Raw genomic sequence first — 27560 nt, forward strand, 5'->3', positions numbered from 1 at the left:
AGAGAGAGAGAGAGAAGGAAGGAACTGGCTTATTTAACGACGCACTCAACACATTTTATTTACGGTTATATGGCGTCAGACATATGGTTAAGGACCACACAGATATTGAGAGAGGAAACTCGCGGTCGCCACTTCATGGGCTACTCTTTTCGATTAGCAGCAAGGGATCTTTTATATGCACCATACCACAGACAGAGTAGTACATACCACGGCCTTTGATATACCATTCGTGATACACTGGCTGGAACGAGAAATAGCCCAGTGGGCCCACCGACGGGGATCGATCCCAGACCGACCGTGCATCGAGCGAGCGCTTTACCACTGGGCTACGTCCCGCCCCGAGAGAGAGAGAGAGAGAGAGAGAGAGAGAGAGACAGAGAGAGACCGCAATTACATGAATTCAAACCGAGGTGCCTTTGTTGTTTCAGGAAACGAGCACACCTTATCACCCAGCCTGTTCAACATGTGCGAAAAACGTACAACAGAATAACATATTCAACATAATAAAATACTTTATTCAACATCAAATATATAGATTGCATACATCTGCTAATACGTAATCTAAACAGACATGTTGTGCTATCACCTCGCATAAAACTCCAAAATTACAACAGAACAATATTAATTAATTTTGTACACCATTGTGCGTCATACGACCAGAAAACACAACACAATAACATTTTCTATTGAACCTGATCCCTGATATGTTTGGAACAAAAATACGTGAACAAATGCACGCATTTCGGTAACAATTCCAAGATCAACTTGCAAAAAGTAGATAGATGGTCGAGAGTTCAAAATTCAGGATAAGAAAACAAAATATTTTCTTGAGTGTCTGAATCGTTTTGTTTTTGTTTTTTTGTTTATTATTCCATCAAAATCTATAGGATGACACCCAACAATTAACAACTGGCTTTGCATTTGGGACCATTAACCAAAAGATCTTAAAAAACAGTTAATAAATCGTGTATTAAAATGTATGAACAATATATAAGATTTTGATTAACAAAAATATATGGGTATGTCTTTGGATTCCTCATGGTCATTAAGTGACATCCTTTTTATGTTACCTCTCAGACCCCACCCCAAAACCTAGAACTTTTCAACAAGGGATAATACTGATACTAAACTGTAGAAACATGTTAAATGACAAAACTAATAAACGAATATATTTATGCGTTCAAATACATTAAACAAATTCAACAGTTCAGCTAATATATATAAAGCGAATATTACAGAGCATAGATTATCATACAATGCAGCAAAGATGGATTGTCTAAACTGAAATACAAGTAGGCTATTAAACTGTTTCTCCTTCATCGTTAGAACATTACTGTTCTGGTTTTGTTTATCTAAAATACCAGAATCGTCAATTATATATATATATATATATATAATTAGGACACAGTGTTCTAACTTGAAGAGCATAAGTACAACCATGTTAATTTGTATATATGATCATTGTGTATGTCATCAATCTCTGATTGAATTCGAAATTATTTCTTCATTTTAAAAATATAAATAAAGAGCTCATATTCCAAGCGTCACCGGCACGAATAATAAAGTTTGTTTTGTTTAATGACACCACTAGAGCACATTAATTAATTAATTATCGGCTACTGGATGTCAAACATTTAGTAATTCTGACATAGTCATCAGAGAAAACCCGCTACATTTTTCTATTAGCAGCACAGACAGGAAAACACATACCACGGCCTTTGACCAGTTGTAATGCATTGGTTGGAACGAAAAACGAAACCCAATCAGTTGAATGGATCCACCGAGGTGGTTCCAACACGAATAATGTCAATAATATACTTATTTGCAAAACAAACGAAATTCAAACATAGATACGTTACTGTTCTTTTGTTTTTATTGTTTTTATATACACGTGTATTAACTTTATAGAAAAGGAAAGATTGCTGATAAATAACAAATTGAAACCTGATGGATATTCAGAAATAACTTAATATAGTAACTTAAAACAAATGAACAGTGATAATAGTAAATAAACACGTATATAGTCAGGGATTCTGATTTCAATTACATTATTTGAAAAAAAGTTTTATCCGTATTTACAACATTGTATAATGTATGTCTAGTCCACGCCAATTAAAGCACCAGAAATGCACAACAGACTATGCTAGGTATTAATCATCAAGTAAAGTATACCTACATAATTAAATAGCTAAGAAAAACTATTTTAAAAAAATTAACTACAAAAAACAACACAATCATACGAAACACATTAATGTATAAGACTAATTACTGTGCCATAAACCTACCAATTTTACGGAAATATAAACATGCAAAAATCTGCTTTGCTATCAAGGGATGATACTCTTGTTATACGCAGGTTTTTGACGTAAGAACAGAGTTACCCCCCAGAAACAAAATACTCGATTTACATTACAGCTGAAAATAATATGTGAGAGAGAGAGAGAGAGAGAGAGAGAGAGAGAGAGAGAGAGAGAGAGAGAGAGAGAGAGAGAGAGAGAGAGAGAGAGAGAGCGTCCAAGTGATGTTTACAAAAGGCAAATGTTAGTACCATGTCAAATCATTCGTAATGCTAGATGTTCTCGAATGAGAAATTATATTATAAGCCTTACTAGCTGCAATTATTCAAATACGGGAGTTGCTGTTATATCAAAAGTGTGTATATATGTATGTATTTAACATAAAGAACATCACAGACATGCGTTTTTATTACTCCATAAACTGTTCAGGTAGGAAGAACGTAAGCAGATCCTCTGTTCTCTGTTCTTTTCGCCTGGTAAATTCGTCCTGTTTCCTGCAACATCAAAAATCCATCGGCTACCATTTTCATCAATATCAAGTTCATAGCAGATTCAACAATCTTATATTGTTCTATTTAGTAGTATTCACAAACCAATGTCAAATGTTCTCCACAATCTGTACAGAGCGCTGACCGTTTCGTCTGATCCCACAGTAAAGCAGCACATCGCCTTGCCTTAAATAGATCCACCCCATCCAGAGATTTTTTTCAACGCGTGGAAAAGTTTACGATGTTTACAATGCCGTGACGCAGGTCTCGACAAAACAGCCAGCAAAGAGGAACGGTAAAGGACTTGGCAAAGTACAACCAGAACCCGATGATGGCCACCCAGTTGAGGGCGTGGCACTCATCCCGTGAGTCGCATCCCGTCTTCCCAACCGGTGACAGCAGGATGAAGAAGGGGACCAGGAAGAGGATGGTGACGAAACTGGCCAGGACTAGATCGACCGGAGCCCGGACGCGTTCACCCGCCACGTCGAGTCCAGTGTATCTTCTGGAGAAAAGGTAGAGAACTCCGGCCACGATGAAGGACACGAAAACCAAGATTGCTTGCGGGAAGAAGCTCATTGTGATGAACGCCACGGAGGACGCCGAATAGGACTTCAGAGCTCGGACGCATAAAGGAGATCCGTCGATCCTTCTGGATGTTGTCGCGTCGAAATACAGAGGAATCATGATTATGAACGTAATGATCCAGGGCAGCAGAAGAAGTGTAAAGAAAATCCGAGCGTTGTGCTTCGCGCTGGCGTAGTAATACCAGGTGAGCTTGAAGATGTAATCCAGGTTGATGACGAACAAGGCCAGAGTGGCAATGGACGGTACCAGAGAGACCGTGAAGAATCGGAGGGCGTTGATGGTGGAACACGGGAGACCCTGCTCTCCGTGGAGTGTCACGTGGGTGTACACTGGACAGATAAACAGGCCGACTATGAGGTCGCAGACGGCAAGGTTGACGACGAAAATGTGCTTGAACGATCTCCTAAGCCAGGGGTTTCTGAACACGGCCACGATGATGATGATGTTGACCACCAGGATGGTGATGTTGAACACAATAAGTAATGCAGCAGTTATCTCCCTCGCTGACTGGGCATAGCGTGCAATATCTGGAAACAACATCTGAAATAAAAACAGAACATAAAATAATAAAAATAAAATATTATAATAATTGCATATTTACATTATTTTGATGTTATTTTTTAACATTTTAAGATTCTAGCACATAATAATTAACAAACGCACAATACTAAAATATTTCGCAACACATCTCCCCTCCCCTCCGCTCCCCCCAACGGAAAAAGGTGGGAAATACGTTTTATTTTTGCAGGGGTGTAGCCGCGGGAGGGGGCGCACACGAGCCATGCCCCCCCCCCCCCCATGAAATTTGAAATTGGAGTAGTGTCATAATGATAATACAAAATAATGCTATCATCCTAATATGCAATATTATTAAGTTATAACTGAAAAAGCATATCGCTGGAACTGTGTTACGTAGTTGCTTATATTATAACACTTTAATTATATATGGATTAAGTTTGGAGGATTCTTTGCAGTCGAATGGCCTTCGCTGTACTTGAAGACGTTTAGAAATTTTTTTAAAGGTTTGGTTTTCGATACCAGGATTTTTTTCTTTGGGGCCAACTCGTGAAAAGAGCAACCAAAATAATTGTTTTAACCGGTTAAAAAGAAGCTCTTTAGTACATTTAGGGGGACGGGTCACCTGGTCTCCCTTGAATCCACCTCTGACTAAAGGTAACGGTTAGACGAATGTGACGTAGACTTTCAGTATATAACACCCTCTCTCCCCACCCCCACCCCAAAAAAAAGAGAGAAAAAAAAAAAGTAAGGAAAAACATATTTATTTCAACGACACTTCAGCACATGCTAAACTACAGTATTTGATCTATTTCAAAACGTGGTCTAGGAAATGTGAGAAGAAACCCACCGCCGTCAAATTTACTACTATGAGATAGCAGAACAGTACCACGGTCTTTGTCGCGTCGTTACTTGCTGTAGCAGCTTAATATAGTCCGGTTCAGAAAATAATTCATTAAAAAAATACTACAAAATTCTGATATGCCTTTTGAAATCTTTCTTTGATGATTACAAGTAGACTGACCTCTGTAGTATTTAAATTACCCATTGGTTTGAAGCTACTTGCTATAATGTAGTACTAACTGATAACAACTGTACAAGTGGTATAGTGTCACTTGTATAACAGCAACACAGGGCGGTACATGAGGGTGGCTGACTGAAACATTTCATGGTCGACCTATGTTAATTTTTTACACAGTACTTGTCAGTTGAGAGCACTCCCTAAAATTAGTAGTGACATGACCCTCTTGACAGTGTTATATTTTTTCACAGAATATATTCTGACATATAAATTTTATTGAACTGCATGGAGTAATTAATTGTGGTGTGGAACTTTTAGTATACTAGTCGTGGATGTCTGTTTGGAACCGGAAAACACCCCGGCGGGTCCACTGAGATCGATTATAATATTGTACCCGAGACGAGGCTCAACCACTTAACAACGTTCGACATCCTTGACCTGGATGATGCATGCAACAATGTTATTATTGTCCATGTAGAAAATAGCGTGCAAATGTTTCTAACATGCATCTCAGAAGCATGTACTTGGACCCCTGCCATGATCCGCCGCCAGAACTGCAGAAAAACAAATGTTTACATGAAACAGTGCCTGCACTTGTTAACATAACCTTCCAAGAAATGTCGGCCCTTCGTTTCAGGTGGTTAAAAATACTAGATTCAAGATTTACCGATAAATATTGACATAAGAACTGAAATAAGAAACGTATAGTGCAGAAAAAAAGAGAAGAAAAGAGAAGAAAATTAAGGAAAAAGATTTTTTTGTTTAAAAGAACGCATGCGATGTGTGTAAAAAAAAAAAAAATCGCATTACTAAAAATGTTGAGGTGGGAATCACACCCCTCAAAATCACTGGCGTAGGAAGGGGGGCGGGGGGCGGGGGCAAGTTGGCATGCGCCCCCACTTTTCAGATATTTTGCTTTATATTTGCTTTATAATAGTGTAAAAGTGTGTAAATATAAAAGTGTGCCCCCCAGTGAAAATTATTATTTTGATTTATAACATGCAATGGAGTTGTTTTTATCATTGTGAATTGGATCCTATAAATTAAATTGGCAAGCTTGGAATTTTTTTTCATGGTTTCTTTAGAGTTAGTCTGACAAAATATGGGCGTGGTGTTTGCACTTGTCATTATAATCTGACGGGGGAGAACAGACACAGTCGCGTTCAGACCCTCAAAAATGAACGACTGAAAATAAAATATCATATACATGTATTAGAAAAACCGAATACGTTTGAAAATTTAAAATGGTATTAACTGATTTTCAAAAAGCCAGATATGTCTGATAAACGTTGATTAACATAAACATATCAAATGTTTCATTAAAGTTATTTGCAGACATGATAATCCAAGAGAGGAGACCCACTGCCGCCACATAGGCTATCCTTAACAATATATATATATATATATATATATATAATATATATATATATATATATATATATATATATATATATATATGATCTTTCCCACAGACAGAGAAAGTACATACCACAGCCTTATAAGTACTAGCCACGGGACACTGGTTGTGACCGAAAAAAAACCTAAATCCATAGTGGGCGATCGATCCTCCGACCCATCGCACCTCGGACGGGTGCTCTACAGTTAAGCAATATATCGTCTCTCTTAAGAACGATGGATTCTTAACAGACGTGGCCACTTAAGCAAATCTGACGCTACCTGTGTATAGAATGAATCATCTTCGTTTACCTCGCTAATGATCTCACTTTCCAAAAAAAAGCTTTTCAGGATATTTTTTATGTGCTCGGCACTTCTAACAGAACATAACGCATGTCAGTGTAATCGCCTTACGGAAAAGTGATTTAAAGCGAGTACTCCCTTGGTGCGTCTTACGTTATCTTTGCACTCACTATTTACCAGTAGCCGGTTACCGGGATATTAATATCTGCGGATATGCTGCGAACTTTTGAACTCCCCAAAAATAACTCGACAATATATATCTGATGGATATAAGTAACACGCATATTATTATTATGACTGATGTATGTAACATACGACATAGCAACCACCAATCGTAGGATTGTAACTATGGCATCTAACTACTTCACAACAGAGAAATTCCATCTTAACTAGTGCCTATAGGAGGACACATCGTTACTATCACCCTCCCTTTCAAGTGAATATTATCACCGGTCTCAGTGGAGTAGTGATTAAAGTAATAGGACTTAAGGCTGCTAGATACTGAGTTCGCGTCCCCGTCACAGAGTTTGTTTTGTTTGACACCACTATTTATGCTATATATTAAGCAATATGAAAACATAAAATATGGCTGTGCAGTTGTATTCTAAACCTTAAGTTGAATTTATTTTTAACAAAATAATTTATACAAAATGTCATACAAAAATATTGCACTGTAATTTCGACAGGCTATTCATGAATATTAATATTCCTGAAATAAGGCAGATACATGTATTATGCCACACTAAACTTTCACATGGAACGCATCACGTGAAACGTGCCAGCGATCTATCAGATAGCCCGTTGAAACAGGGAACTAATATAGATACGGTGAACTTTTCCGTTTTTCATTCCAGGACTATTGCGCAGAAGTAACATACAAGTCTTAGAAGGTACATACATGTAATACGTACAGCTAGTGTATATAATCCTTCAAGTATATACACATGTAATAAAAGTTTGTTTTGTTTAATGACACCACTAGAACACATTGATTATTAATCATCGGCTATTGGATGTCAAACATATGGTCATTTTGACGCAGTCATAGAGAGGAAACCCGCTACATTTTTCCATTAGTAGCAAGGTATATTTTATATGCACCATCCCACAGACAGGAAAGAACATGCCACGGCCTTTGATATACCAGTCGTGGTGCACTGGCTGGAACGAGAAATAGGCGAATGGGCCCACCGACGGGAATCGATCCTAGACCGACCGAGCATCAGGCGTGCGCTTTACCACTGGGCTACGTCCCGCCCCTATTAATACGTTTAGTGTTACAAAAAGGAAATAATAATAATAATAATAATAATAATAATAATAATAATAGTATATATATATATATATATAATATATATATATATATATATATATATATATATGTATATGTATATGTATATGTATATATATATATATATATATATATATATATATATATATATAATATTTTACGTTGGCTTTTTTGGTGTGTGTGTGTGTGTGTGTGTGTGTGTGCGTGCGTGCGTGCGTGTGTGTAAAAACCTAATCTTCTGGTGTACATATTTTGCATAAAACATAATATGATTTTTATCCTATCGAGTAAACCATGTAATTTTGTATCATGCGACATGTGTTATATGAAACTGCAGATTTTACAATGTGATATATACATCATACTGCACTGGAAACGTAATTTTATGTTATTAGTAAACTTTGGTCAATTTGCTTTTACCGTCAAAAATACTACCGGAAGTCCATTAACACCACTGTTATCGATACGCCTGGCTTATATACAAAAGAATGCTAATTTAAACAATGCAAGTAGATAGTTTATTTAACATCTACTTAGCAGTGGATATTAACGTATTAAGCATATTATTAATAGCCTTGACGTGCACACTTTATATATGTTGATATGTAAACAAAACTGTGACCAGATCGCATATTAATAAGATGACTTTCATCGCTACAAAAAACTACAACCCCCCCCCTAAAAAAAACACACAAAAAAAACCCACCAACCCCCCCCCCCCCCCCCCCCCCCAAAAAAAAAAAACCCAACAAAACAATATACCACGACTTACCAACAACGGCGAGCTTCAACAGTGATTAAATTTAAGTTTTTAAAATTTATCTTGTGTTTATTTGCGTTTTTCACAACTTTCCAGATTGCTGAAATATGTGCCCAAGACAATAAAATACAACTCTTACAAAAACAAACAAACACACACACACACACACACACACACACACACACACACACACACACACACACACACACACCAAAAAACCCCAAATCACCTCACCCCCAACGAAAACCCCCATAAAAATCACGACCTCTCTAAAAAAAACCCACCCCCGAAACAAACCACCAAACAAAAAGAGAAGCAATAACATTAAAATATATGAATCAGTCATTCACAAAACATACTGAGAACAAAAATACCAAAAAATACCGTTTCCTTCTAACAGTTATTTGACAGTTTGCCAAAAACAGTCGATCTCTTTTTTTCCTGCCGTTAACACCAATTTGAACGTAAGAACATCAAAAGCTCGACTTCCGCTTGTGTTACGCAGCGTCTATATAAAAAGCCTGTCGGTTGGTTTATAAAGTTAATGACCCCGATTACCAGTAAACCTCACGTAACAAGTTCATATAGAAAATGTTTCCAAAACATTTAGTTTCTAATATTAACAAAATCAGAAACATATATTTACTGGTAATAAGTAGATTAAAAACAGTTATTTATTTATATCAACGAAAACAGAAGTATGTATTTCATAAAGAGGTTTTCCTGAGTTTGCTGTCATTGCAAGACCTTTCTAACTCAGTATCAGAGCATTTTCAACAAATAAAATTACATATTATACACAGTATAAAAAGGTAATGTCTGTATATATAATTAATGTGTTGTCGTCCTAATGTCTGTAGAAGGCCAAACTAGATGTTAATTCAAAATAATTTCATTCGTATATATATAAATATATATATAACCACTAATAAGAGATATTAGGAAGTAAAATTTTAAGTACTAGAAACTTTGAATGACAAGAAATACATCGGATATACAGACATTGATACTGTGAAAAAACAACTGTATGTAATAAATAATTTTAGTCTTTATAAAGGCACTATGAGACAGAAACATGTTACAAGTCAGCAAACTCAGGATAATACCGTTAATGAGCAGAAATAGTTGTTTAATGTTAAGAACGCAAACAAAAATATTTATTTACTAATATTAATGGAAAAGTGAAATATAATATGTTTACCATGGAAGCAGAAGTGTAATTCCCAGACACTATGTTTGATTTGTGAGATTCCCCAGAGAAGAAAAGTCAAAGCACAAACCACGATGCCACTGGCAGGTCGACGCTGACTATTAGCAAATGTTACGCTGACACATGGAACCAATTACACTTACGGAGAGAAGCACCACGCCTGGGTTTACCTGTGCCATTCAGGAAACAGAAAACACACTTTACCTGCATACCTGTATTCTCTCTAGTAACGCAACATGTTTTGCGAATATTAGGTGGATTTTGAAACGCAAATTCTTTATTTACATCTCACCTTGTGTACATGATTAAATAAAAACAAGAGTTCAACAGTAATAATACAATAATATAGCAATAAAAGTACACAGGCCACTCCTATGAGTTGACAAAAAAAAAACCTCTGAAGGGGGGAGGGCTTAAACAACCACCCCTATGACAAAACATAACAAAACAAAAACAACATTGAGGGGTAGGCTTAGTGTATAGAGATATTTTTGTTCTAAATGTAATAAAAAGAAAATACTTTGAAAGTGAAATAAAAAGTAAAAAATAATATTACTGGTAAATTGTTACTTTTATCAGTTCAGTTTCTATGACAACCATGTAATAACAAAAAAAAAACCCCGTATAAAATAAATATTAAAAAAAGTATATAAATTTTACAAAATAATTAGATTATTTTTCTTTTCACACCATTATTCACTTCAAAATCATTGATTTGATATACCTTTCCCAAAGTCTCTAACGGAGCTAAACAATTTGGCTATTATATGTATAATACGCATGCAAATATCATACTTGAAAGAAAAAATGAAAACAAACAAACAAACGAAACAAAACATATCACTGTTCCCCTAAAAAGGTTCGACCATGCGACCCTTCGCTAACGCTTTGCCACTGTGGTATTTGCTCGAATCGTGAGAAATGCATTTTTGAAATATGCACCATATGTACCGATTAAACTGGTAATAAAACTTTACAAGTAAAATATACAACACATGTACCATTAAGGCACCAATAAAACGTTACAACCACTGGGAAACATTAGTCGCGTATCACACGTGTAAAGTATACACACAGAGCTTTAAACATGTTTCACATATGGTTAGGTCATGCGATTGCTATGTCTAAAAATAAATCACAAACACCACCACAGGAAAGTGGCATTTCTGATTAAGGGCGTACACACTTCGGAATCTAATCTTTACGAAACGGTGGCTGGAATTACAGATGGTATTATTACGAAACAGAAGTCAGAATCACCACGAACGTCAGTCTGATCTACATTATATTAAATATACAAACACCAGCAGAAGCCTGGGGCGGAACGTAGCCCAGTGGTAAAGCGTACGCTTGATGCGCGGTCGGTCTAGGATCGATCCCCGTCGATGGACCCATTGGGCTATTTCTCGTCCCAACCAGTGCTCCACAGCTGGTATAACAAAGGCCGTGGTATGTCCTATCCTGTCTGTGGGATGGTGCATATGAAAGATCCCTTGCTGCTAATCGAAAAGAGTAGCCCATGAAATGGCGACAGCGGGTTTCCTCTCTCAATATCTGTGTGGTCCTTAACCATATGTCTGACGCCATATAACCGTAAATAAAATGTGTTGAGTGCGTCGTTAAATAAAACATTTTTCTTTTTCCTTCCAACAGAAGCCATCTGGAATGTTAGCCAAATCTGCATCTTTCCTCTCAATATTGGATTATGCCATTCTGTGGGGGACATAACAGCGTGCTCTCATAAAACTTATTAATTAGATAGTGATAGCACTACATGGATATGCGCTTGTAGCCTAAGGTAAATACAAATACAGGTACCGGTATGTTTATTAAACGTATGTAATAAAGAAGGGACGTAGCCCAGTGGCAATGGGATCGATCCCCGTCTGTGAGCACATTTGACTATATTTTGTTCTAGCCAGTGCACCACGATTGGCATATCAAACTGTTGAATTTTTATATTTATGGTTATCATCACATTATTGTTGCATAGCCGATGTATTTTTCGTGCCGGGGTGTCGTTAAGCATTAATTAATTCATTTATGGTTGAGGGGGGTAGGAGTGAAATAACATTTGACTGGTAATCGCATTTTGTTAGCGAATATCACCTATTAAGAAAGGTTATGCTCACAGTTTGCGAATATCAAGCGCTATCGTGAATTCCAACCTGCTAGCTCTCGAAATAAACATATTTAGTAGCGCTTGCTCGAAATAAGGACGTATATAATAGCGCTCGCTTGAAATAAACCAATTTATTAAAGTTCGCTCTAAATAAATCTATATAACATAGTACCGTTTGCTCGAAATAGACACGTATCCTGTACTGTTAAGATTTCCAACTTTTGATACGGCAATTAGTATCGATTTTCTTTTCAATCCAAAACACGTCAAAATATCTTGCTTTGAGAACACAAACACACACAGTCACACTACCTTTCAGTGCTCGTGTACTTTTGTTCAATTCATAGGATGTATTATACATGTGTTGTGTAAAGGAGGAAGAGCGCTCGAGAAGAAACTGACTGGTACCACCATGTAATAAGTCATCACAGTTCATTTAATATTTGGTATAGAGACCAATCTAGCTACAAACCGCGAACGCTCTACCTCCTAAACATGCCTCTAATGTTGCAACCCATTTGCGGTATTTCTCGTTCCAACAGAACACCACGACTGGCATATATAACCCATCGTGGTATGTGCTATCCTGTATGCGGGGTGTTTCATATAAAAAGAACCATTGCAACTAACACTATATATCGAGATTACCAAATGTTTGATATCCAGTAGCCGATAATTAATAATTCAATGTGGTCTAGTGGTGTTGTTAAACAAAACAAACTTTGACTGATACCACACATATAGCTAAATATGTTGCCTATGTTTAAGGTAGCTGGCAACTGGTCGTGTTTCTTAGAAATAGACAATGATGTGATGACAGCAAAGGCACGTGGCTGTTGTACTAACGTGCTGACAAGACGGCGATAGAGAGATCGGAGTTCAAACGAGCGTGAAACTACAAGTTTATACCGCAACCAGCAGGCTACTTCCTGTATCGAGAGAGTTGTTAGAATTTCTGAAATATCCGCTCTAAGTATCTGAAGGCAAACTGCGTGATGGGCAGTAATTACCATTATATATTTTCCACGCCTTGGTAACATGGATACATACGAGCGGTTACTAGAGGTGGGGAAGTTGTGTGGAAAGTATAAGTGAAGACAAGCAGGGGCGTGCGCAGGAAATTTTGCGGGGGTGGGGGTCGAGGTGTCTGGCGAAGCCCGACACCGCGAGCGCCGCAGGCGGGAGGCCTGGGGGGATATGATTTTTTTTTCGCCTTGAGCGGGGGGGGGGGGGGGGGGGGGGGGTTTCGACAAGTTAACATGGATACATACGAGCGGTTACTAGAGGTGGGGAAGTTGTGTAGAAAGTATAAGTGAAGGCACGTTAACGTTAACATGGATACATACGAGCGGTTACTAGTGGTGGGGACCCCTGCGTGTGCTGTAACCTCACCGTGGTGCAGGGGTGTAACATTCTCCTTGAGAATGGCCAATACAGCACACAATTGAAGTTTTAAGTAAAATTCAGTATCCCCACAGAGGCTACTTGTTGCTAATGGAAGAAATGCAATGTTTACGTGTCAAATGTGTCACCAAATGTTTGACATCTAATAGCCGATAATCGATTAATTAATGTGCTCTAGTGGCGTTAGTTAACACACTTTTTAATCGTTTGATATAGAGTGTAAGAGAGGAAACCGACTGCTGCAATATAAGCTACTCCTACAAAACAGACACAGACTAGAAATAGGCGACAGTGGTCTTGACGGGACAAAAAACAATGGGTGCACCAAGATGGATTGATCCTACAACCCAGCATACCTCAGGTGAGGTGTTTTACTACCTAGCGACACCTCATCCTGTCCCCAACATCAATAGACACGCATTGCATGACGTTCTCCGAATCCATCCTCATTTGTTTTTGTCCAATTACATATAACGTGTGCACATAGACATGTAATTAGAAACACACACAAACCCTATAAACAAATAAAACACAAATGTAACAAAAACTCCACCCCCAAAACAAACTCTGATAAAATAGAACGTTAAGATCGCGATGCATTTTTCAAGCTTGCTTTTAGCATATTTTGATTTCGGACAATAGCACCCTCACTTGCTTTACTTTATTAATATAATGACCATGGACAACTAACAGAACTATACTGAAGAAGGAATTATATAGGTGGAAATAAAGATCTTTAGGTTTTATTGTACATTTTATCGATTTGGAAACTATGAAATTAAACCACTTGTTAATAATTATAGTATTTATACCCAAACTTCATAAAGACACCCGCAGCAATAACACACACACACACACACACACACACACACGCCCGGTAATCCATAAGTAATAAATACACACTAACACGTAACATTGATAACTACTGTAACGATTCTGCCTTTGCAAACAGGAAGGAAATGGTTTATTTAACGACGCACTCAACACATTTTATTTACGGTTATATGGCGTCAGACATATGGTTAAGGACCATACAGATATTACGGGAGGAAACCCGCTGTCGCCACTTCATGGGCTACTTTTTTCGATTAGCAGCAAGGGATCTTTTATATGCACCATCCAACAGACAGGATAGCACATACCACGGCCTTTGATGTACCAGTCGTGGTGCACTGGCTGGAGCGAGAAATAGCCTAATGGGCCCACTGACGGGGATCGATCCCAAACCGACCGTGCATCAAGCAAGCGCTTTACCACTGGGCTACGTCTCGCCCCCGCCTTTGAAAACAGATGAAAATTCAGTTTCATAACGATGACACTAATAATAGCTATACATTTACTTAACACGAAAATGCTCATTTCTTTACCGTCTGTCTTATTTTAATGTTTAATTTTACTTATCCGTTCTGCACAGAAAACATAGGCTCCTGGGCCCCTATTTTCGAAGCCATCTTAGGGCCACGAAATCGTAAAACCATCGTAGGTTGTGACGACACTGCAGCACACATCATATTGACGTCGTAGCTTACGATGGCTTTACGATTTCGTAGGCTAAGATTGTTTTGAAAATAGGGACCCTGGGTTGTGTGCCCAGGAGAGCGTACCTGAACCATGACTGGATTACGAGGGCGTTGTTACTTTAATAAAAGTACGAGACCACCATCATATCAAGCGGAGAACAGTTCCCTGTAAGTGAAATTCTAGAAGCAGTGCATGCGTGATGCGAAAACACGTAATGGAATCTCAGCAAGTGGTTCCAGCCAAGTGTCAGAAATACTTTACAGTCCATCGATAAAAATAAACCACCACTGAAATATACTAATTAATGGTTTCGTTTTTACCCATGCTATAACACCATACATGTACTTCTGAGCATTGGAAAACAATATTTTGCAGTCTTTAAATATATATAACCTCGCGGTTTTCTAATTTCTTATATATATTTTTATTATTATTATTTTTTAAATCTGGAAAATCTTTGAACCAAATTTTCATGACTACAGCAACAATGCAATTCATTACAAAGTAATGACATATCAGCGAGTTAAATATTTTTTGTCTCAATAATCTAAAAACCATCTAGCAGGCTGTTTGATGCCAACTGTACATACTAGCAGTAGAAACCTACCTTGCGTGGTTTAGATTTAGTCAGTTTATACAGTACACAGAGCCTTCAGCATCAACGGATCGCGTGCTCCGGTACGTAAACCACCGAAAAGTGATGGCTTTCTCTCTCTTCTCACTCTCGCCCGAAGAGTCCCGCTTTACGTAAACCACCGAAAACGTATGGCTTTCTCTTTCTCTCTCTCGCTCTCTATTTTTTTTCGCTCTCGCCTAGGTTCCGTCCCGCTAGAAGCAAATCGCTGTTTACAATCTACGCCGATTTTTCTCACTCTGACGTCAAATATTCCATACCTGATGGGAATGAGAAAGGGTGAAGATAGATAGTTGGCTAAGTATTTATAACTGGTACCGATGAGGCCAGACGATATCCAGGAATCTGTTTGCTACAGCCAATGCCAAGCGGCCGGAGGAATCATTAATCTTTTGAAAGAAAAAAAAAAACAAAAAAAACAAAAAACAAACGCCAAATACAAAAACTGTTTATTGTTTAAGTAGCTTTGTTGTGGTTTAGCGGTTTGTATATTTTACCAAACCTCGGGGTTTTCTAATATCTTAAAAGGTTTGTGTGGAATACGAGATTGTTTATATTGTTTTAATGATTTCGATTTGATTTGCAGGATTCTGTATTTTAGCAAAGTTTTGCTTCATAACTGTTTAACATCTTAACATACCACATACTATTGTATACGTATATCATATCACGGTATCCCGCAAAGTTTTGCTTGTATCGAAATACGATTTTGAATACGACATGAACTTTGAAGTTTTGATTTGTATACACAGGTGGTTAAGCAGGTGGTTATATTTAGCGTCTGTCAGAAGGGTTAATTAATTGATTAGTTGATTATTTTAGGGCACATGTGTCACAACCACTAGACATCGAATCAGAACAAATGTGAAACATGCCAATATCTTCAGGTGGCATGCAATGACTTTAACGGGAGCTGGATTTATCTCAGTCGGTAGAGCGCTCACCCGAGGTGCCGAGTGTCGCAGGATCGTTCACCCTGTATGGATTCAGTTTTTTCTTTCTCTCTGGTCCCCACCAGTGCTCTACGACTGATGCATCAAAGTCCCTGGTATGTACTGTCTATGGGCAAATGCATATACACGTTTCCATGCTGCTTTTGCGGTAAGTGTAGCATATGTAATAATATGGAGACACTGATTTTTCTCTGTCTCTTTTTCTCAAAGGTGCTGAACGTAGCCCAGTGGTAAATCACTCGCCTGACCCGCGGTCGGTCTAGGATCGATCCCCGTTGGTGAACGCATTGGCTTATATTTCATTCCGACACGACTGGTACATCAAAGGCTGTGGTATGTGTTATCCTGTCTGTGGGATGGTGCATATAAAAGATCCCAATAGCTAATGGTTAATAAATCTATGTGCTCTAGCGGTGTCGTTTTTCTCGACATTAACCGACAATAACCATACGTTAGACATCAATGCAGACCTGGGCGGGACGTAGCCCAGTGGTAAGGCGTTCGCTTGATGTGCGGTCGGTTTTTGGATCGATCCACGTCGGTGGATCCATTGGGCTATTTCTCGTTCCAGCCAGTGCTCCACAACTGGTGTAACAAAGGTCGTGGTATGTACTATCCTGTTTGTGGGATGGTGCATATAAAAGATCCCTTGCTGCTAATCGAAAAGAATAACCCATGAAGTGTCGACAGCGGGTTTCCTCTCTCAATATCTGTGTGGTCCTTAACCACATGTCTGACGTCATATAACCGTAAATAAAATGTGTTGATTGCGTCGTTAAATAAAACATTTCCTTCCTTCAATGCAGACCTCGCCATTTAAGAGGAGCTATCAGTCGCGCTTCCCATCATACCCTTGAGTCTAGTTCAAGGAGAGTAATATTTAGCTTCTCGTAGCATGATAATTTATATGGTATCATTATGGTAATATCTTAAATGACTCCCCGCAATCTAAGTTAAGGAGAAATTAAATCATTCCTGTTCAAATTGTTTTCACGACGAGGGCTGCCAAGGAGCCGTGATTTAAAATGTACTGAGGTGTTGTTAAAAAAACATTTCTTTCTTTTCACTTGTTTAACTTTCAGAGAAAACGAAGAGACCAGTCAACCATGACTGGGATATCTACAATGAAACCTCACAATACCGGACCCTCTCTAAAACGGAAGTCCCTCAAAACTGGACGTTTTACAGAGTCCCTTTTATAAAACTAGGACAAAACTTAATCTTTCTAAACCGGATCCCTCTTAAACCGGACATTTGTCTTGGTTCTAAAGGCGTTCGGATTTCACTACATATATATACATAATCCCACAGACAAGATATCACATATCACAGCCTTTGATATACGAGTCGTGGCACACTTGCTGGAATCAGAAATAACTCAATGGGCCCACCGACGGGGATCGATCCCAAATCGACAGCGCACCAGGCGACTGCTTTATCTCTGGGTTACGTCACGCCCTCAGAAAAATATGTGATATCTGTTAATCTGCATGTGGTAAAACGTAAATAGCGGGCTTCTTCTGTGAAATTGTAGACCATGTGTCAAAACTTCCTGGTGATTACTGTTTAGAAATAACCTGGGAGTTATTAAGCAGAACGTTTCTTTTCTTTTCTCCCCATTTCAAACAATCATTTCGTTTCCAAGGATGCTAGTTATAGCTTATATCCTAAATCAAAACATACTGGTAATAAACCTCTTGAAGTCCTAACGATATTGTGACTTCTGGAATTTCGGTCCAGACTGAAAAAGCATAGCAGCGATAAGTGGAAGAGAAAATGCTGAGAACCTCATTACCAATGTATTTTGTGAATGGAAAGTTGTGAGATGAGGAGTGAAAAAAGGAAAGGAATATTTGTATAACAGCATTAGCTCAACACACTGTTCAGTCAGCAAAGAAAAGGAATGTTTCCGATGGGGTCATTGACGGGGATCGATCCTGTGATCCATCGCATTTCAGACGAACGCTCTACCTCCAAGCTACATCTCGTCCGTTCGCAAGGGCAAATCCAAAGGAGGGGAGAGGACCTGTCCCCCCTATAAAAATTGGAGTTCCCTCTTTAGTGACAATTTATTTCACGAGTTTTAAAGTTTTATTGAAATGCCCTTTTTAGGAGTTGGTTTATGTGTCCTTTTGTAGTTGATCCCCTCCCTAAAATATTTCCTGGGTCTAACCTTGCGTTTGTCTAATAAGATCCTGTTAAATAACTGATATACAGTAAATATAATGCTTTGTGTAAAGTGACGTAACGAACTGTTCTCACATTTTTGTTTCAATTTTCACAAGAATTGGCGATTCAGCGTTATATGCAGGAACGGATATATAGGGGTTCAGAGAGAGAGAGAGAGAGAGAGAGAGAGAGAGAGAGAGAGAGAGAGAGAGAGAGAGAGAGAGAGAGAGAGAGAGAGAGAGAGAGAGAGAGAGAGAGCTCACCATCTTCAAGACTTCAACTGATTATGATAAATTAATGAACGGCCATTACTGAGTTAAACTCAGACCTAGACGTGAAAACGGTTTGAGCGGGGTGATTAATTGCTCCCTTAACTTAGATTATGGGGAGCTACTTAAGATATTACCATATTGATACCATATAAATTCATAGCCTAAGGGGAGTTGGAAATTAATCTCCCTAAACTAGTCTCGGAGGAGTGATAACCCCTTAAACGGCGAGGTATGTAAACCCTATTCTAAGAAAAATTGTAGATCCGTCCCTGGTGTGGGTATTAATTATAGTCCACCTACGTTTGCTAATGGGAAATATAGCATGCATGACAAATGTATAATCAATATTGTTTAATGTTTAGTTAGAATGCACTGAGATTGTATTGCGAAACCAGCTGTGTCCACCACGTCAGTTATTTGTTAGTACTCGAGGCGGCTACACATGAGGTGGGCGGACCCATAGAAAATCAAGAAAGCAAGACACACCCACACAGTAACATCACACTTTATTAAATAGCAGTCATTCCAGGAGTGTTTCACAGCATTATGCTTTGTATAACATCTTCCTCTTCCTTTTTTTTTTTTTGGCTTCTTATTGATAAACGGATAGTGTAGGAAAACGTTATTAGGCTAGGCACTGTTTAATTGAACATTGTCAAAGACATGGGATATGTCCTTACCGACATGTCAGCGCAAGAAAGAAGTATTTTATTTAATGACGTACTTAACACATTTCAGTTACGGTTATATTGCTTCGGACATATGGTAAAGGACCACAGAGATAATTAATCATCGGCTATTGGATGTCAAACATTTGGTAATTTTGACATATAGTCATTGAGAGGAAACCCGTTTCATTTTTCCATTAGTAGCAAGGGATTTTTTTATATGCACCACAGTGGTAATTAGAGGAAACCCGATTGTTTTACTCCATGGGCTACACTGTTTTATTAATTAGCAGCAAGGGATCTTTTATATGACAGGATAGTACATATCACGGCCTTTGTTACACCAGTTGTGGAACACTGGCGGGAACGAGAAATAACTCAATAGGCCCACCGACGAGGATCGATCCTAGATCGACATCGCATCTGGCGAGCGCTTTGCCACGGGACCACTGGGCTACGTACCGCCTCCGCTATTTGGTGTACTAGTATAATTATAATATGACTATTTCGACATCTGGTTTAAATGATCCGCTGTCGCCATATATCAAACTAATCAGATATTTTGTACATTTTTTTTGGAAAGGACAGTACATACCACATACTTTGATATAATATTTGTGAACCACTGGTTAAAAAGTTTGTTTTGTTTAACGATACCACTAGAACACATTGATTTATTAATCATCGGCTATTTAATTCCCACACTTTTGGTCATTTTGACATATAGTCTTAGAGCGGAAACCTGCGATATTTTTCCATTAGTAGCAAGGGATCTTTTATGTGCACTATCCCACAGGCAGGATAGCACATTCCACGGCCTTTGATATACCAGTCGTGGTGCCCTGAGTGTAACGAGAAATAGTCCAATGGGCCCACCAACCAGGATCGATCCTAGACCGACCGCGCAACAGACGAGCGCTTTACCACTAGGCTACATCCCGCCTGTTTGAAGCATTGGTTAGAACGGGATAAACTCCGATGTATCCAGTGCAGTTGATCCTATGAACGTCGTCTCGAGCGAGAGCTCTACTGAGCTACATAGTCAATAGTTGCTGAAAGAACACGGTGTGTTTCGTCGATTTGAAGAATAGTATTAAGGAGTGCTGGACCCAGTTTAAAGAGCATGCTTATAAAATGTGACAGCAGAAAAGCTATACTATTCACTGCATGATTACAAGAGTGCGCACGTAACAAAGTTGGCCTCAGATTACAGTTATCTTCCCATTTGGTTGTCGAAAATCCGGAAATTTGACCGCGCAAGTAGTCTGCTGTTTGACTGTGATTATTTCATGGCAGACAGCTATGAAGTGGCAACTGTTTGACTGAAGTGACAGGGGATAGCATGTAGTTTGTAAACATGTGTAACTTGTTGACATTGAAGACTTGTTTGTGGTAATTCCGGCCCATGCAAAAGTAGTGCTTTTTGAGTAAAATGGGTGTACTCCGGCCTGGTTTAGAGGGTGTGTCTGTTTAAACCAATATGCTGGGAGAAAGAGCTGGACAACAGGGGTTGTCCTTTTCAGGGTATGTGTCCCCCATGCAGGTAAAGGTACATACAAAACTTCACGGGCCTGCTGATATTAATAAAAATGTTATAGCCACTAAGGCTATATAGAAACATATAGCGAAATTAATTGTGGTCTGAAGCCAGTTGTGACAACTCCGCGCTTTTACGGCCATGATACCAAAACTGCTGCAAGCCAGACTATATAGTAACATTCGCTTTGTTTCGACCGTTACCTATAAGGACTAGCGTTACTAATGACTAGAGCCTCCACGAGTCCAAACTATTGGACTCGAGTACTCGAGGGTCAAACTCGATCCGGACCCGAATACCCGACACTTACACTAGAAGGTAATGAAAATAAGGAATAAAGTAAAATAGCACTATGCATCTTAATTCTAGCGCTGAACATGGATGCCAAACCATGCCATTGTATTGCATGCCACACATTCGACTTTTGTTTTCCTTCCACGTTTCATAGCTGTATAATAAAGGATAAATGGCGGCAAGCATATAGCAAAATGACGTTAAAAAATAAAATTAAATGAGAGTGCTCTTTCTTGCACGAGTACTAGAGTCCCGTGAACAGACTGGGGTCTTGCTAGCCTCGGCTCGTGCCCGAGTACTCGTGGAGACCCTACTAAGGACTAGCGTTACCAGGATTTGGGTGTTTTTTTTTGGAGCGGCGGCCACTGGCGTAACCAGAGGGAGGGTCTAACCCCTCCAATCACACTTCTTTCTTTCCACTCCACCTTTTATATCTCGCTCCATAACGCGTCTGATAGACAGCTTGGTTGCCCCATTCCCAATTTGAAATGGGGAGAGGGGTGAATACAGGCTATAGTAGAATGGTGGCACAGTATATTTTATTTTAGTGTATGTAATACATAAGGAGAAAGCAAATGAATGTTTGTGGGCACAATCTCACAGTCCCCCCCCCCCCCCCCCCCCTCCTCCAGCTCCTACATTACTCCATCCGTCCGGTTCCTACGGTTTCTGTCGAAACGCAATAAGAACGTTACAAATGAAACAGCAAACTGTACATAATCCTGCGCTACCTGTGTTCCTTTCAGGCGCGGATCCAATGGTGGTGGTGGTGGTGCTAGAATGGTATTTCGACATTTTCCGTTAAGTTCCGAAAATTGCCGAAAACGTTATCATAAAAACGTTAACATTCCTTTAACGTGACGTCAACAATGCTTTGACGTCATCACAAAGCAATATTACGTGCCTGTGCGAAAAGTTTGCTGTTTGATTTTTATAAGCTTAATTATATGTTTATGATATATATATGTGCATGGATCTAATGGCGACATCCAACTACTGTGCGGTTTTGTTTTAATATTGTGTGCAAATGTAGAGTGGATATACCAGAAGAGGTAAGTGTTTGATTGTTTCAATTTGTTTGTTTATTTAATTTATTATTATTATTATTATTATTATTATTTTAAATAGGAATTTACGTGCGTGCGCTTTGCGTAGCCAGGATTCTATTTTGGGGACCATACACATTGGTCAATGTTATGGGACGACATTTAACATAAACATGCTGAGGAAACAAGAGGCGTGATTGGGGGGAAATAGGCTACACGAAATGTTCGCGAGAATAATTCAGTTCTATTTAATTCAGTTGGGGGAGAGGGAAGGGTTGGGGTCAATGATCAGCGTCGTTATTAAACATGGTACGAAGTGCCTTGCCCGTGTGCGCGAAGAGCCCGAAATGTCGTTGGGTGGGGTGGGGTGGTTCGGTCCGGGGGCATGCTCCCGCTGGAATTGTTTTTAATTGAATGGTTTTAAACGCCTTTTCTCGGCATCGGAATCGCCATTATTAAACAATAAATGTAAAACTATTTTAAGAAGAAGTTTGTTTTATTTAACGACGCCACTAGTGCACACTGATTTTTTATCTTATCATCGGCTATTGGACGTCAAACATATGGTCATTCTGACACTGTTTTTTAGAGGAAACCCGCTGTCGCCACATAGGCTACTCTTTTACGACATGCAGCAAGGGATCTTTTATTTGCGCTTCCCACAGGCAGGATAGCACAAACCATGGCCTTTGTTGAAACAGTTATGGATCACTGGTCGGTGCAAGTGGTTTACACCTACCCATTGAGCCTTGCGGAGCACTCACTCAGGGTTTGGAGTCGGTATCTGGATTAAAAATCTTATGCCTCGACTGGGATCCGAACCCAGTACCTACCAGCCTCTAGACCGACGGCCTAACCACGACGCCACCGAGGCCGGTAACTATTTTAAAGATTATTTTGCACAGTATTTTAACCCAAGAATGTTTTCATTTTGATGACCTTAAAGGCACTAGACCTCCCCGGTTAAGTGTGTGTGTGTGTGTGTGTGTGTGTGTGCGCGCGCGTGTGTGTGTATGGGGGGTGAGGGTGGGGGTGGGGGAGGGTGTGTGTGTGTGTGTGTGTGTGGGGGGGGGGTAATGATCAAGGCCCGAGACGTCTAGGTAGGTCAGGGTGTATGCTGGCCTCCCACGTGAACATTTTAAAATCGGATGGCTTTAAACGTGATTTCGTGGCATCTGAATCACAGAAATCTCTAGCTACTATAAGGGTGTATACCAACAAATCAAATCACATTGTGGACACTAATATCATATGTCACTAAAGCTGCCACATGCAACGTTCCAATCAACATACTGTACACCTGAAACCCAGCTGTTCAAAGCATAGTTAAATTCACCCTTGCTTATTTTATTATTTTTCTTTTAATTATTTTTGTATGTATGGATACCTCTGTTTGTTCTAAATCACGTTTCAACATTATGATTTTAATTATTATTTGCATTGATTCAGTCCTAGGGTTTTAAAACTTTCTGTTAATCACTGGTTAACATAACTAACGTTTGAGCAACTGGTCCCTAGCAATTAATTAAGCAGCATATAAATTGTAAAAAGGTACCTAGAAGTAGCTGTCCGTGTCGACGAAGTTTAAACCAGATATTAAGAGTTTATATAGAGAGAATACTACATGAGTGGCCGTTAGATACTATGTATCTTACAGCGAATTTTAAAACGTATATTACGAGCGAAAGCGAGCTGGAAACGTTTTTAAACGAGTTGTAAGATAAATGGTGCATAGCGGACATAATATACAAAAGGATTGGGCACAAGTTATCAAACATGAATGTTGTATTCTAATTCTTACATATCCTAAAAAGAAAGTTTTAAAATTAATTTAAATGCCTTTTCCAACGAAAACCTATTTACGGCCCTAGCGCTTATGGTTAACTTGTGCGTCAATTTCAGGTTATCTTGTTCATCACGGAGTGATCAATTTTTTTTAATTAAATGGTATGGCATTGGTGACCTGGACATCACGTAGGAGCCGCCAGTTGTATTTCTTTAAAATGTTAATACACACATATGTGTTAACACACGCATATGTGTTAACAAGTATGTGTTATCAAAAACAACGAATGATATTCTCACCAACGGGTGTGTAAGAAATATATTTTTATGAGATGCACAGTGGTGTGATTCCAGCTCCATATTTAATTACCATACATTTTCATGCATATTTACGGTTTCTATCTTTTCCCTTAGAATACATTAAATATTGATGTAACTAGAGTGCCACTTACTTTCAGTCTTTTTTTTTCATTATCCTCTGTATACACAAAACATTAATTTTAGTGTTTCTGAATCCACGAAATGGTCACAATTATTTGAAGTATAAGCCACATGGTCAAAACAAGATGGTGCTTTAATTTCCAAGTGTATATTACACGCTATGAATACTACGACCCCTCACCCTTAAGTAAAATTTACAAATGGAGAAGGGGTTTACTTGCTGGTTTCAGATACAACCGAAATAGTCTTTTACTACCTTATATAGTTCCGCACAAAAATTGTCATCCTAATTTGAATAGGGTCCCGAACACCTTTCAAACACAGCTATATCAGCTGGTATATCGGTATTAGTTCAAATTAAATTACAAAAATGTACTGGCCAGATAAAACCACATTTTATCATGACGATTCTATTTAGAATATCTTCGCATGCAGACGTGCCGATATTAATTCAAATTAAATTACAAAAATTTACTGGCCAGATAAAACCACATTTTATCATGACGATTCTTCTTAGAATATCTTACCATTCAGGCGTGCCGGTATTAATTCAAATTAAATTACAAAAATTTACTGGCCAGATAAAACCACATTTTATCATGACGATTCTTCTTAGAATATCTTACCATGCAGGCGTGCCGGTATTAGTTCAAATTAAATTACAAAAATTACTGGCCAGATAAAACCACATTTTATCATGACGATTCTTCTTAGAATATCTTACCATGCAGGCGTGGCCCTATTTAATGTTATTTAAAATTAGGTGCACTTCGATCTTTGTCCCGTTGAGATACGTTTTACTATCCTGATACTTGTATACAACAGAAGAAGGTTTCTTCTCTCATTCCGTGGACAAATTGTTATAATTAATATGCAATTAGACAATTATTTCCTTGGGAATTTATCTTTTTTTTTTCCTCTTTGGAACGACTATTAATAACAGCTCTTTGAAATGATCCAAGATGCAGTCTAACGATGTAAACTCAAATATATAAATGCCTTCACGCACGTGTGTTATCTCGGTCCAATCTAAGGAAGAGTGATGCCAAAAGAATTCTACACTTTCCCGGATGTTCACGAGTGATTAGACATAACTGGAAACGTGAGATACGATATTGTATTAGACACGCTGCATGCTTATTGGTCTAACGTTTTAGCGGCAAACGATCGCCAAATGCATTTTTGAAAAAACAAATCCCAACCCCCCAAAACAACAACAATAACAACAACAACAGCAAAAACTTGTACACGTGTGGCAGCTATCGAAAGAGAGTCATGGACGCAGGACCTAGTTTAGTTTGATTAAATTTGTCTCCGCGATTTTAAAAATAATCTATCTCACTGGCGCTGCCATCAAAATAACAAAATAATAAAAACAACATCATCAAGAAGAGCAAATAAAACAACGACATCCCCAACCCCCAAATCAATGAATAAAGAAAAAAATAAAGAACACCCCCCCCCCCCCCCCCAAACAACCAACAACAAACAAAACAGAAGAAAAGAAAATACCACCACCAACAAAAAGCAATAAAATAAAATAACACCCCTAAACCCACCAATACAAAACAAACACCCTCCCCCGAAAAAACCAAACAAAAAACAACAACCCAACAACATAACCCCCCCCCCCCAAAAAAAAAACAAAAAAACAAAACAAAAAAAAACTAAAAAAAACAACAACCCACAAACGGTCTGGGATCGATCCCTGTCGGTGGTACCATTTGGGCTATTTCCCGCTCCAGCCAGTGCAGCACGGCTGGTACACGAAAGGCCTTAGTATGTGCTACCCTGTCTATGGGATGGTGCATATAAGAGCCCTTGCTACTAATGAAAACAATTTAGCGGATTTCCTTTCTAACGTTGTATGTCGAATTACCAAATGTTTGACATCCAATAACTGATGATTAATAAATCAGTTTGCTCTAGTGGTGTCGTTACACAAAACAAACTTTAAACTATTGCCACAAAACAGTCCATTGACCACGAAGACAGAAATAGAATTTATTTCCCCACGTCACCGTTACCTTACACGCACGTGCCTGCTTTAATATGTTTTAACGTACAGTTCAGAAATAGAACAAAAAAAAAAAAAATTAAGAGAAACCACAAATGCACTTCCTTGTCGGCGACCACCTGCCATTCAGTGCAAAACTGATGACTTTAACATCTGAGACGCAACAAGTCTTTGTAATGTCTTGAAAACATGACGTGTGTGATATTTCTGCACGACGTTACACGTGCGTTTTCTTCGGCCTTTGGCAGCTGTAGACATTGATAAAACCTTCCTCCCTTCTTCTTCCTGTAGACATTGCTAACCTCTTTAGTATATCCGTGAAAAGTAGGCAGAGTTTGAATGATTTTTGGACGCGTTTTTAAAACAGTCGGACAAACTGTGTAAAAATAACTAATTGGATAATAAGAAAAATCATTAAAAAACCCAAAGGCACACGGAAAAGAAGAACAAAAACACCAACTGTAGCAACAGCAACAACAACAACACCACGTTGTGTCTTCCTGTAATTTAATGTTTACATTTACCATAGTCTGACACCCAATAGCCGATGTATTTTTCATGCTGGGGTGTCGTTAAACATATATTCTATCTATCTATCTATCTATCTATCTATCTATATCTATCTATCTACCTGTAATTTAATTTAAACTAGAGTCATTGTGCTTGAAACATGTACTAGGCCTTATTAACATAGGATGACAATTTTAGTGACGAAACATGGTAATCAAAGACGCTTACAGTTATGTCTATAAGAGATAGCTTAAACTCAACGTTTTTCTGATTTACTATAAGTGTAAGGTAAATAATATTTATACCCATGGTGTATAC

At 38.6% G+C, this 27560-nt stretch overlaps 1 protein-coding gene and 1 long non-coding RNA gene across 5 annotated transcripts in view; one reads left to right on the forward strand and one right to left on the reverse strand.

The window, feature by feature from the left end:
• Positions 1-494: 494 nt before the first annotated feature.
• Positions 495-15800, reverse strand: LOC121381923 (melatonin receptor type 1B-like). The gene is made up of 2 exons (XM_041511348.1): positions 15524-15800; positions 495-3913 (listed from the first exon to the last, which is right to left on the reverse strand). Exon 2 carries the CDS (start codon positions 3911-3913, stop codon positions 3005-3007), a length of 909 nt encoding a protein of 302 aa, XP_041367282.1. The 5' UTR covers positions 15524-15800; the 3' UTR covers positions 495-3004.
• A 6539-nt stretch (positions 15801-22339) lies between these two features.
• LOC121380479 overlaps positions 22340-27560 on the forward strand; it is a 59461-nt gene continuing 54240 nt past the window's right edge. For all 4 annotated transcript variants that reach the window (XR_005958944.1, XR_005958943.1, XR_005958945.1 and 1 more), the window contains exon 1: positions 22340-22495. This is a non-coding gene — a long non-coding RNA (uncharacterized LOC121380479). The remainder of the gene's footprint in view (positions 22496-27560) is intronic.

Source organism: Gigantopelta aegis, chromosome 9 (assembly GCF_016097555.1).
Source record: "Gigantopelta aegis isolate Gae_Host chromosome 9, Gae_host_genome, whole genome shotgun sequence".
NCBI classification, from domain to species: Eukaryota; Metazoa; Mollusca; class Gastropoda; order Neomphalida; family Peltospiridae; genus Gigantopelta; species Gigantopelta aegis.